Source organism: Microtus oregoni, unplaced genomic scaffold (genome assembly GCF_018167655.1).
Source record: "Microtus oregoni isolate MIOR12 unplaced genomic scaffold, Mior012 000038F_ref0000394, whole genome shotgun sequence".
NCBI lineage: Eukaryota > Metazoa > Chordata > Mammalia > Rodentia > Cricetidae > Microtus > Microtus oregoni.
Window position 1 is genome coordinate 22,520,538 of NW_024543097.1, and position 13,718 is coordinate 22,534,255.

At 40.8% G+C, this 13,718-nt stretch overlaps 1 protein-coding gene across 1 annotated transcript in view; it reads right to left on the bottom strand.

The window, feature by feature from the left end:
• LOC121433427 (FERM, ARHGEF and pleckstrin domain-containing protein 2-like) overlaps positions 1-13,718 on the bottom strand; it is a 105,049-nt gene that overhangs the window by 80,827 nt on the left and 10,504 nt on the right. Inside the window, exon 2 of the mRNA XM_041631821.1 lies at positions 8,077-8,287. Within this exon, the coding sequence (XP_041487755.1) occupies positions 8,077-8,259 (183 nt within the window). The 5' untranslated portion in view covers positions 8,260-8,287. The remainder of the gene's footprint in view (positions 1-8,076; positions 8,288-13,718) is intronic.

Sequence of the window (13,718 nt, forward strand, 5' to 3'; positions counted from 1 at the left end):
TCTGACTGGGGCTTATAGCTCACATGTCCCTATGCCACCTGGGAGGACTCCTGTCCCCTGCTGGGGTTGGTAACGAGGAGAAAAATGACATCGAGGGTGAGAATTCCCTGGTGCTCAAGGAACAGCACTACAAGCCAAGATATCCTGACTTTGAGCTACTTTTTCCCTTTCACCCAGTAAAATTTTCATGATCCCAGTTGTACAGGCATATACAGCAGGTGTTTACCAGTAAATCATAAAGAAATTTCTCTTAGAAATAATCCTTTGGTGTTGTAGGGAGGAGGGCCCACTTGTTCATCCTGGCCACCCGGCTTGCTTAGCCCCGAAATAACCACATAGAAACTGTATTAATTGAATTACTGCTTGGCCCATTAGCTCTAGTCTCTTATTGGCTAACTCTCACATCTCGATTTAACCCATTTCTATTAATCTGTACATCGCCACATGGCAGTGGCTTCCCGGGAAAGATTCAGCACGTCTGAATCCATGGCGGCTCTCTTACTTTGCTTTCTTCCTCCCAGAATTCAGTTCTGTCTTCTCTACCTACCTAAGTTCTGTCCTATCAGGCCAAGACAGTTTCTTTATTCATTAACCAATGCAAGCAACACATAGAAAGAAAGACTTCATACACCACTTTGGCCCGGCAGTGGTGCTGCATGCCTTCAATCCCAGCACTCATGAGGCAGAAGCAGGTAGATCTCTGAGTTATGAGACCAGCTAGAGAGTGAGTTCTAGGACAGCCAGGACAACACAGAGAAACCCTGTTGAAAACAACCAACAACGAAAGCAAAACAAACAAAATCTTTGGTATTCAAATAAGTTCATCATTTATTAAGAACAAAAGCAAATTTGAATACAAAGAGATAGAAGTACATTTCTGTTTTGTTTTATTTTGTTTTTTTGAGACAAGGTTTCTCTGTGTAGACCCGGCTGTCCTGAGACTCACTCTATAGGCCAGGCTGGCCTCAATCTCACAGAGATCCATCTGCCCCTACCTCCCTGGTGCTGGGATTAAAGGTGTGCTCCACCATTGTCTGGTGCATATCTACTTTTAAGAATTAAATCTTGGTTGAACATTTGATGCTGCAGGACACAGAGAATGTTTAATGTTCTTCAGGGTTGAACAATATTTTGATTTTATAGTCATCAATGTTGAGAATGCTACTTTGTATAAATATATAACATAAAATAGATGTTTACTGCCATTTCAGAAACAATTGGAAACTCTAACCTAATTCTACAAAGTTCATTTAATATTTTAAAATGAAACTTAAGTCATCAATACAAACATTCTAACACAAGACAATCAAAAGACATATTAATTTGATACCTGCTGAGAGAAAACGATGGTAGGAAAGTATTAAAAATCTTTGTTTCCTATAATTAAACCATTATATTTCTATAGACAGAGAAAATTTTGCATGTATAATAAAAACAAGGCAATTTATACCATACAACAGCCTTGAATCTGAGTTGAGGCTTTTCAGGCAGTATTCACTGGGCTTACATGGTGTAAGGTATGTGCAGTATGAAGGGTGCACATTGTGTTCAGAAACAAGGCAGCAATCGGTATATGGTGCAGTGTAAGGTGGGTGAGCACTGCACGCACTATGCACATTCAGTTCTGAATTACTTTTTAGTCATTGTTCATTAAGAAATCTTTTACTGATGCCAAGTTTTTCACAATCCACACATTCAGTTACATGAGCCCATATGGGGTTGTGACCCACAGCTAAAGAAGCTGGGAACTGACCAACAAATTCACTTCTATACCCTCTGCTGAGATCCTGAATCACTGGAGCAGTCTCCTTTATAAAACCGTGGCTAAAGGAGTTTTGGGGGTACCAGGACAAGCAAGATAACATTTCCCATCCTCTATTTTAAAACTTACCTTCTTCATCAGGCATCATTCACTTTCTAATCAAAACAGGGGTGTTTGCTGGCATTAGGCAGGGGGAGCTGGTACAGAGAGTCCCAAGAACACAATCAGAATAGCTAAGAATAAGAATGTCAATGCCTGCCACGCACCACCCAACCACATTCCTAGCACTAGGATTAAAAAAAAAAAAAGAATCAATTTTCTATGACAAAATTATAGGTTTCAAGATCTAGAGCAGCTATGTATCCTAAAATCTTCTCTAAGAATTTTTGCAAAACACCTACATTATCCCCAAACTTAAGATGTTAAATTACTAGCTTTTCTTCTGAGGGCAGACCAAAATGAGTTCTAAGGCCATTTATTTGCCATATTTAGGATGCTCATGTGGGAGAAATGGCAAACATCTGTTTACAATACTTTCTGGAATTCTGACTATTTTTTCCTGGTCAGAACGAAAGCATTAAGCTTTTACTGGAACACAAAATTTGTATTCTAGCTCGGAACTTCATGCCTGAGAATATGTCCTTGTCACATAGTTGACTATTGCTTTTTTTTTTTATCATTTTTGGTTGTTTTGATAGGTATTTCATTTGTACATTCTGGCCTTGAACTCCCTGTGCAGCTGAAGACGACCTTGAACTTACATCAAGGCTGGATGGCGGGCACTGACAGTGACAGCACACGTAGTATCATACCCTATTTATGCAGTGCCAGAGACCAAACCCGAGGCTCTGAGCATAACAGACAAGCATGACAGCAATGTGGCTACATTCCCAGCCTACCTCTGTATTTCTTTTACTTCTTTAAAGATGGCGCTTAGCTAGCCTGCCTCTGCCTGAGTGCTGGAATTCACACCTGGCAAGTTATTTCTTCAACAAAGAAAATGAAGGCTCATGCATTAGTTTTTGCATATACTAAAGGATATTGAAATATAAAAAAATAGAGTAGTACTAATGAAAAATACCCAAGGGCTCATTAGAACTTAATTCCCATTTCTCAGTAAAGGTACAGGACATTCTTCCCATCCTCATCTGACATCTACAGCCCAGACCTCTTTTTCTTTTATTTATTTATTTTGTTGAGACAGGGTCTTTGTTATTTTAGTTATTAATTTATTATTTATCTTCTGTGAATGAGTGTGTACCACAAGCATGCAAGAGATGCCTTCAGAGACCCAAAGAACATGTGGATTCTCTTGAAATGGAGTCATGAGCTATCATGGGGGTGCTGGGAATTAAACTCCAATATTCTGGAAGAGCAGCTAGTGAATGCTCTTTATCACTGAGCCACCTTTTCAGAGACAGGGTCTTTTTACATAGCCCTGGTTCATGCAGAACTCAGAGATCTGCCTGACTGCCTTCCCAGAGCTGGGATTAAACGCTTTTGCCACCACGCTCAGCCTAAAACCACTTTTTGTTGTTGTTGTTTTTGTTTTTGTTTTGTTTTTAGAAAAAAATCTCATTCTGTAAACCTGGTACTCAATATGTAGTACAGGCCAGCCTCAAATTTATAGTAATCCCCCTGCATCAGCCCCCAAGACACTAAGATTACAGGAGTATATCACTATACCTATTTTACTTATTTGTTTGTTTGGTTGGTTGGTTTCTAGCATAGTGCTGAAAGTTAAACTTAGGGCTTTTTTTGTACATGCTAGCAAGTACTCTACCATTGAATCACATCCTCAACACCAATGCTTCTTGTAATTATTAAAGTCACTTCTGCTACAATACTAACCTTCAGGTAATAGAAAAATTATTCCTTCATATTAACTCCTAAGTTTTAAAATAGCAAATCATCAACCAATGAAAGTTCACCTGCCCTAGACTTCCTGCTCTCTGCAGTTTCGAGAGGACTCTGTAGGAGAGGTCTTGGGTACTCCTTTCACTGTATGAATGACAGAGTTGGCCTGTCTGTCAATGCCAGATCTGAAAGCATTTCTACTCCACAGTATAGCATGTGGGACAAAGCAAGCTGATACATAATTTTCTTCTACAAGGTTCTGAAATAGTTATGTCTCAAAGTGAGTCTCTAGAGATAAAGCTAGATTTCAGGGTTGATCACCAACCATACAACTCATTCGATAAGCCGAAACAAACCAAGATTATCCTAGGTCAGAAAGCCAGTCACTGACTGGCCTTTAGATAGCCAAATATCTCATCTATAAATGTCAAAAGTCCATTAAGATAAGAATAATAACTGAAGCCTATATCCACACATGCGCTTCACCCAAAAGACTGTCCCGGCGGTTTCCTCTTTTTTCCTGCATCACTGCAGTAAGTGCCTTCCTCTCATACAGTAGCATCTCAATCTAGTCAGAGTCAGTATGAAGAACCATGATGCGCATCTTCATTCACCATCTTACGTAATTCTGGTAACTAAGTTTGTTTCAGTAAATGATGTCTATGGATAGCAGTATCATAAGTCCTGATTCTAAAATAAAGTTAAGGCTGGGTGTAGTGGTGCACTCAGAGGCAGAGGCAGGCGGATCTCTGTAAGTTTGAGGCAAGCCTGGTCTACAGAGTGAGTTTCAGGATAGCCAGGGCTACATAGAGAAACCCTGTCTCAAAAAAAAAAAAACCAAAATAAATAAAATAACCATAAGACTCAAAACTAAGACCCTTTAGAGCAGAGGTCAGACTATAGTGTTTGCAACCATATTGCTCATTCAATTAACTGAGACAAATGACACTCTTCCAGGCCAGAAAGCAGCTACTGACTGACCTCTGGACAACCAAATACCACATCTACAAATGTCAAGAATATTATTATCAATAAATAAATAAAATTTACATATATAATGCACAGTACTGATAATCTTAAGTATAATAATGAGGAGGAAGGGGATTTGGTTTTGGGAAATCCACCCAAAGGAAGTGATAGTTTAGCAGATTCCTGATGGATAAATAAGATTTAGCAGCCAAGTAGTAGTGGTACACCTTTAATCTCAGCCCTCAGGAGGCAGAGACAGGTGGATCTCTGTGAGTTCGAAGCCAGCCTGGTCTACAAAGTGAGCTTCAGGACATCCAGGGCTACTATTACACAGAGAAACCCTGTTTTGAAAAAAAGATTTAGCTACATATTAAGTGTTGGAAGAAACAAGGATGTGCAAGCTTAATTAGCCCAGGGTTCCTATTTTCAAAACACCATGACCAAAAGAAAGTTGGGGAGGAAAGGGTTTATTTCACTTTATAGCTTATAGTCAGTTCATCACTGAAGAAGTCAGGGTAGGAACTCAAGGAAAAACTTGGAGGCAGGAACTGAAGCAAAGACAATCACTGCTCACTGGTTTGCTCCTCATGGTTTTCTCAGCCTGCATGAACAACTCAGGACCATCGGCTGAGGGGTGTTACTATTCACAATGGCATGGGCCCACCCACACCAATCATTAATCAAGAAAATGCACCACAGGCTTGCTTCCAGGCCAATATTTTTGGTGGCATTCTTTCAGCTGAGGTCCCCTCTTCTCAATCTTGTGTCAAGTTGGTGAAAAACTAGCCAACTAGTGATGCATGAGAGGTTGGGGATTCCAGGACATGCTGGTGTCTGGGTTCAGAAGGTAATAAGTGAGAGTTAGGACAATATAATTAAGGTAATTAATAATATCAAAAAGAATAAGACAAGAGCAAGTAAGCAGGACATGATGACGCATGACTTTAATCCCAGCACTCAGGATGCAGAGGCAGGCAGGTCTCTGAGTTACAGGCCAGAGTGGTCTACAGAGTGAGCCAGGGTTACATAGTGAGACCCTGTCTGAAAAAAGAAAGCAACAAAGAGAAACAACGTATCATTTCAATTAATGCAAAAAATTGGCAAATTTTAACATATGGTTTTAAAGAGAAGGAGAGAAGTCTCACTTAGCCAGGAATAGATGGCAACTTCTTAACATGTTAAAGACATCTATAAAAACTCACAGCAAACAATATACTTAAGGATAAAGCTGCAAATGTTTTGCCTTAAGATTAAGAACAAGACAATATCTTTTCTCAACATGTGTGTTTAACACAGCACTGGAAGCTATAACCAATGCGATAATACAATGAAAGGCACAGAGATTTAAAAAGAAGAAACTCTTCACAGACAATCCGATTACGTTTGTTAAAACGAAGAAATGCAAAAAGCCAGAAGGAATAAGAAAAAGTGTTTTCAATGAGTTGTGTCAATTCATAGACTCTGTCACAATCCTTTATCTGAGAGACAGAAACCATCCTGTGTGTCTTCTATGACACTGCCTAGGGAGGCACTTTGTAAAGTTTGCTGTGATGTCTTTTTCAGTGTTTTTGACATTCATAGACTTCCTGGATTCTCTGAGAATATTTAAGTGTAGGTGTTCTAGGTCTCCACAGACTCGCTGGCTTGCTGGATTTAATCTTGGGGGAACTTTTAAATGATGTGGGTGCCTTGAGTATGAAGACTTTCACAGCTCTTGTTGAGCTTAACTCAGTATTCTGGGTAATAAACAATCAATAGCCACCAATGTCTCACTGAGCAAGTGGCCTCTGAGTTCACTCTCCAGCCCAAGAAGCATATGGGAATTGGGACAAGAAGTAAGAACACAAAGTGTCCATTTATTAAGAGAAAGTAAGAAAGAATTCCCAAGAGCACAAGTGGCAACAATGGGAGAATAACTTTTTAACTCCAGCTTGTCTGTAATTTGTGGTAATCCTGCTGCTTCAGCTTCCTGAGTACTGGGATTACAGATGCACACCACCTTATTTGCTACTTTATTTAAATAAATATTTAACCTTATAGTTCAGTTTGAGGTCAGCCTGGACTGTATACACAGTGAATTCTATGCCAACCTGGGCTATAGAATTTAATTGCATCTCAAAACCAAACCCAAACCAAACCAGACAGACAGAGAGGAATCAATCTGTTATTCCTACAAACATGTGTAACATTTCTAGATGAAACTAAAATGTTCTAAAATCATACAACTAAACTTTTGTTCATATCTAGCGATACCTCTTCAGGGTCTTTATGGGCAGAAGAAGCACACCCTCCCCTAACTCCTCCTACCCTTGCACCGCAGACACAGCTCTCTCTGCTGTGCTGACTCAGAGACAGGGCCCACTCTGACTGAGTCACTTTGTCCTAATCTATCTCAGGAAAAATTTCCTAAATGTTACACCAACTAGAATGGCTGAAATTCAAAGGTTCAAAAAAAAAATGTAGAGAAACCAGAACGTTTTAATGCGGCTGATGGGAATAAAAAAGTAGAACAGTGACTTTGGGAGACAGATTAGCATCCTCAAATGACTAAATGAGTTATCATGTGATGTTGCAATTTGACCTCCCTGTCCCGTACCAAAGAAATTAAGACATGCTCAAACAGAATCTTTTACATGAATGTCCATAAACAGCACTATTTATAGTTAAATGGTATATAATGACAAATGGAATTTTTTAGCTACAAATCATCTTTAGCTATATACAGAGTTCAAGGTTAGTCTGGGCTACAGGCGATCCTGCTCAAAAAAAAAAAAAAAAAGCCTGTATAAGTTAACCTGAGCAAGTAAGTTCTGCACTAATAACGTGAACTGTCTCCCAACATTAGCACTCGCTGTGCACCTCCTCACAACAGCAGGCTCACACTCACTGCACATGGCCTTTAAGGTAGGTTTACTGTACTGCCTCAGGAAGTCAGGCCCACACTACCCAATGCAAGACCCTTACTACACACCAACCCCCAATGTAAGGCTTTCCTGTCTGCTCCCTGTCAGTGCAGGCCCTCACTGTCCAGTACATATTGATGTCACCTGTCACCCCTCACTGTGCAACACCTCATCCACAGGCTCTCTTCCTAATGTTCATTCAGTCCCTGAGCAGGAAGGACTATTCTCTGCTCAGACAGGTATGCTGACACACCTTGAGGCCACCTGGCATCTATTATGGAGGTACCAGGACTCAAACACCTACATGGGGAATGTATGTCTGAGTCAAAGCCACTTGGTCAGTTTCTATTCTTTAGTCATTCTCTGAAAACAAAGGAATGGAAACAGTGTATCTTTCAGAATTTTATCTGAAAGTTAACTTAGAGCTACTATTTCCAAAGACTCTGCTGGGTAGCCATCAAAGCACCTCTTGGTTACCTGAATAAATACACAACACAAACTCTTACCAGAAAAATGGAGTCTGGTACAGAATTGCTTAACTTTAGAACATAGAAGAGAATATGCCTTAAAAATCAAGCTTCCTACCTCAATGTCAAATACTTCCACAGTATTATCCAGCAACTTCACTCTGATGTGTAGGTGCTTCTCCTGCATCCTGGGTGAGAGGGTCTGCTCCGGTTCCAGGGTACTCACTCCAACAGAAGTCTGGCTGCCCAAGCGTGTCCCGGAAGTTGGCAAAGCTCTGTATGTTCCTTCTATCTCCCCCATTCTTCATTAGTTGAAGGAGGAGGAAGCACTAAAACAAAAACATACTAAATCACTACATTATTTAGATATTAAAGCAATGTAAAAAAAATTGGGCTCATAAGAACCCACAATATTGTATATTTAACTTCTATAAGTTTTAAATTACATTAAAATAAGGAACATAAAGTTTTTCTTCATCTATACATATGGTTGTAGCACAAAAATCAATAAAATTACCCCTAGTAATATTTCCAAGGTTCTCTTAGCCAGGCACATATATTAACTCACTGGACCTCCCAGAAGCCATTCATGAGTGACATCATTATTACTCACCTGGGAGAGGGAGAACACCTATGACTATCTCTCTTCCCAGAACTGCTCAATACCCAGCATGCCTTCCTTCTTCAGCCCAGTCACATGTGCTAACAATTAGGTTCAAGTGCTGGACAGTGTCCTTTCTAGTAAAAGTGATCGAAGAACATTAACATGTGACTGGCATTGTCATAGTAATCTGAAGCAGCCATGGACCTGTCTTTTACATTGACTCAGTGTGCAAAGAAGGCCACCAGGGATGAAGCCAATGGACATGAAAACAGCCAGACTCATCTTTGCCAGCTTCATACTCCTTATGCTTTCTAGAGCAGAGCAGTTGCCACTGGTCATTTGGGAGGAAATCGGAGGCACCAAACGGCAGTCCAGATGAGGACCTGGTGAATCCACACACCTGCCGCACCCACCTCAAACCCACCATAATACTGGCATCACTATGCAAGACCATTTAATAGATGACACCAAAGGTCCAAGAGGGCCAGGGTCATTTTCAGTCCTCCTGTGGCACTACAGGAAAAGCCTGTTTATAGGTTGTCGAGTCTAATAGGGTAATATCCTTGCTGTCTTTAACAAAGTGCAAGCTAAGTATCTGCTTGAATCTATAATATTGTTTTTCCTTGTACTAAGGTACTTACTACTTATGGAAGTTTTCATTTTTAAATATATTATTTACATTAAAAAATCAACTTACAGAAAATTAAGGAGTAGGGCTGTGGCCTGGTTATTACAGTGTTTGCCTGGCATGAACAAAGTCCAGAGTTCAATCCCCAGCATCACATAAAGCAAGGTGGTAGCAGCACACACCTAATTTCAGCACACAGGAGCAGGAGTTTGGGTCTGAGTTCAAGATCATCTTTGATTACATAGCAAGTTCAAGGCCAGCTTGGTCTATATGGGACCATCTCTTTAAAAAAAAACAAGCTAAACAAGCTGGGTATAGGGGTCATGCCTTAAATTTCAGCATGCAGGAGGCAGAGGCAAGAGACACTTTGTGAGTCTGAAACCAGCCTGGTCTACACAGTGAGAACTTACCTTTAAAACAACAAACAACAAAGAGAAAAAGAAAAAGGAAAAATGTTTAACAGTAAAACCAGGATAGCAAAAGATGCATGCCCACATGGTGGAAGTGAGACACAAACACCAGACGTCTAACCAATAAAGAATGCAGTCTACAAAACTGACTGCACGTCTCTTAAATCACTTTGTGAATGTTTTCTGTTAACTATAGTCTTTTTTTGGGTTTCTCTGAACTGTAGTAACCTCTTAAAGAATTTATTTCACTTGGGCTGTAGCTGTAGCTCAGTGGCAGACTATTAGCCCAGCACTAAGAAAACAAAAACCAACAAACTCACTCAATCCCCAGCCCATTCTCTTTTGTGTCAACCACTGCTGCGGGTCCTTCCCTGTTTTCACACATATCTTATCAAGACAAACCAAACAAGGGGTCTTGTAGCCTTTGAACTACATTTGAAAAGCTTCTTCATAATTCACTGCCAACCAATTCCTTCTTAAAACCACATCCCACAAGGATCTTGGTTGAGAAGTGCTGCAAGCTCCCGGTTTATCAAAGAAGGGTAAAATCTTTTGGCAAAGTGCAACATAAGGGCCAGTGAGCAGGCTCAGCAAGTAAAGACACTTCACCAAGCCCAATGACCTGGGCTCAACCCCAGGGCTCACATGGTGGAAGGACAGAACTGACTGCAGAAAACTGTTCTCTGGCCTCCACAAATGTACCACATATGTGCACCCACACATGTGCACACAAATATTTTAAAAAACAAGTATAATGAGAGAGAGCAAAATGATGAAGTGGTACATAATTGTACCAAGTTAGTTTTCCACCTCAATTCCTGTATAAAGTGGTTCAGACCAATGAATAATCCAACTACTTACATGTGACACTCAGGTAGCTGTGACCCACTCTCTAGTCTGCATGCCCCTGAATGCAGGGACTAGATTCTCACTCTGTCTGCTAGCTAAGTAGTTACTTAGTACCGTGGCATTAAAGACATTGCACTATCTCATCAGGCAGTATACTGTAGAGACTGTCGTGCGTAAGACTGAGGACCGACCACAGCAGACCAGTACTTAAGAGTGCCCACTGTTAACATTAACACGCGTCTATGAAGCTTCGAGAACTACACTCACGGACGTTTTCACTTCACTTTCACAAAATTTTAATGCAAAAGAGACTGTAAATGGAGACTTCTATCTTTAGGGTACGAAACAGTGGCCTCTATGCTCTTCGTCTGTTTACATTTATAAAATACTGGAATCATACAGCGTTCTGCTAAAGTCTGAGCATGAACTGTTCCCAAAGGTCCCAGTGTTAAAGGCCTGGCTACCATCTGATGGGTTTTTGAAGTGACTGAATTATGAGTGCTCTAACCCTACGGTGGATTAACCCACTGCCAGGTTCATAACTGGATGGCGTTATTGCCTTAGGGCCACTTTACTCCACCACATGCTCTCTGCCATGCTGTTGTTTCACTACAAATGGACTCAGAAGCAAAGAGGAAGTGACTGTGGACTAAAACCTGAGACTGATTCAGATAAAGCCCTCTTCCCTGGAGTTGCTGGCTCAGGTGTTTTGTTAGTGATGGGAAAACTGATGAACTTAAGTTAGTTCTCCTGAAACAATGAATGTGTTTCACTCTGCTCATCAAAGCCAGTCTTCCCTGAAGGAAGGCTACAACTCTGAAAATACATAAAGTCAAAATACATTTTTAGAGGCTATTTACCGAATTTATCTTACTATGTAATTATCACTTGTATTTTCATGTGTATCAATTTAGAGACAGGATTTTATTTATTATATTCCCTGACTCAATCCTCCTCTTGACTCTCACAGGTTGAGCAACAGGTACCTGACACTGGGCTCAGCTTCTATATTAAAAGGGAAAAATTGCTCAGGTTTTCTGTTGTATTTGTTTTTCAAGATTGGGTTTCTGTGTAGCCTTGATTGTACTGGAATCCACTCTGTAGGTCAGGCTGGACTCGAACTCACAGAGATCCATCTACTTCTGCCTCCTGATGCTGGGATTAAAGGTGTGTGCCACTATTACCCAGCTTGTATTTGTTGTTAGAAGGTTGCATCCAACCATGCAATGCTAAGAAAATGAACAAAGATAATCACAGGGCCTAGAAGTATACACTGTGTTGGAAAAAAAACAACATTAAAAAGAAAATGCAAGGGAAGTTATTGCTAGTACACTCAGAATAAGAGTCCCTCTCTTACTTAAATAGGTCACAGCGTAACTCCTAGGGCAGACAGAATTCACTTTATAAAGCATTAAGCCACACAGAGTGGTAGCATACACATGCATCTAGGAGGCTGAGGCAGGTGGTCAAAAGTTCAAGATCAGCTTTAACTAAAGCTCTTAACCAGTGGGCAATCTCTTTAGTCCAGTCCCTTTATTATTTTTATTTTTTATGTGTATAGGTGTTTCACCTGCATGTATGTCTGAGCACCTCATGAATGCAGTGCCTGAGGAAGCCATAAAAAGGCATCAGATCTCCTGGAACTTGAATTATGGACAGTCGTGAGCCACCAAATGGATGCTGGGAACTGAAGTGATCCTTTTTCAAAAAATATTTATTTATTTATTTATTTCTGTGTGTGCCACATGCCTATAGGAGCCTGTAAGGTGGAAAGAAAGCATTGGATCCTCTGGTACTGAAGTTACAGGTGGTTGTGAACATCATGTGGGTGTTGGGAGCTGAACCTGGGTCCTCATGCAAGAGCAATAAGCTTGCCTGCCTTCCTCCCCCCCACCTTTTTTTTTTTTTTGGTTTTTTTTCGAGACAGGGTTTCTCTGTGGTTTTGGAGCCTGTCCTGGAACTAGCTCTTGTAGACCAGGCTGGTCTCGAACTCACAGAGATCCACCTGCCTCTGCCTCCCAAGTGCTGGGATTAAAGGCGTGCGCCACCACCGCCCGCCTTTTTTTTTTTTTTAAAAAAAAAAAGATTTACTTATTTTGTATGTGAGTGTTTTGCTTGCATGTATGTCTATGTGCCACATGCATGCCTGATGTCTGGAGGTCAGAGGATCCTCAAACAAGGTTCCCTGAAACAAGTTATGGACAGTTGTGAGCTGTCATGTGGGTGCTGGCAATCAAACCCAGGTCCTCCGCAAGAACAAATACTCTTTTTTTTTTTTTAATTTTAATGTGTAGCCCAGGCTGGCTTCGAACTCGTGATCCTCCTGCCTCTGCCTCCTTCAGCAAATCCTACCGGCGTGCGCCACCACAACCGGCAAGAACAAATATTCTTAAACACTCTCTCAGAAACAAAACAGATGAAGCTAGAGAGATGATTCAGCAGTTAAGAGCACTTGCTATTCTTGCAGAAAACCTGGGTTGAGTTCCTAGCACTCACATCAAGAGGCTAACAGCCATCCACAGCTCTAGTTCCAAGGAATCTGATACTCTTCTGGCCTCTGAAGTCCAAATGCACACACATACAAAACAAATCTTTTTTTTAAAAAAAAAAACCTACAAAATTAAGTCATATGTTCACACTGTATGTCTATATTTAGCAAAAATATATTTAAAACAATTTAACTGTAACCATAGCTGTAACTTTTCATTTAACATTAATTAGCTCATTGGCCATAAGAACAAAAGAAACAGAAGAACTAGAGGGATATCAAAGCTCTCCTGAACTACACAGCTTACCAGGGAAGCCTCTGCAAGCTTACACACCTTCTGAGCCGTGACCTTTGTCTTTCTTTTCATCTGGTTCAAAGAGAGTCATTCACAGAGCTACAGCTGAGACCCAGAATCCTAACACACTCTTATTCACACTGGTTTGGAAAAGAAATGACCCTGGAGGCGCTCTGCTGCAAATTCACAGACAAACCTGTTTGCTGTTCCGCAACGGTGAGTAGTGTGTGTCAACCACTCACTTAACAAGCACTTGTGCTAAGTCCCTGCTTGAGACGCGGTCTTAAGGTTAAGACTCAAAGCCTCGGTGTATCACCAAGTTCAGGAGAGATGAAAAGAACTTGATAGAACACTGATAGACAGCGGCAGTGAGGGAATGCCGGGCAGCCTTTCTCTCTGCTCTCTCAGCTGCTTCGGGAACAGAAGACCGCTAGGCTCTTACTGCAGAAGCACAGGGTGCTTCACTCAGTATCGTTTGTTTTCATC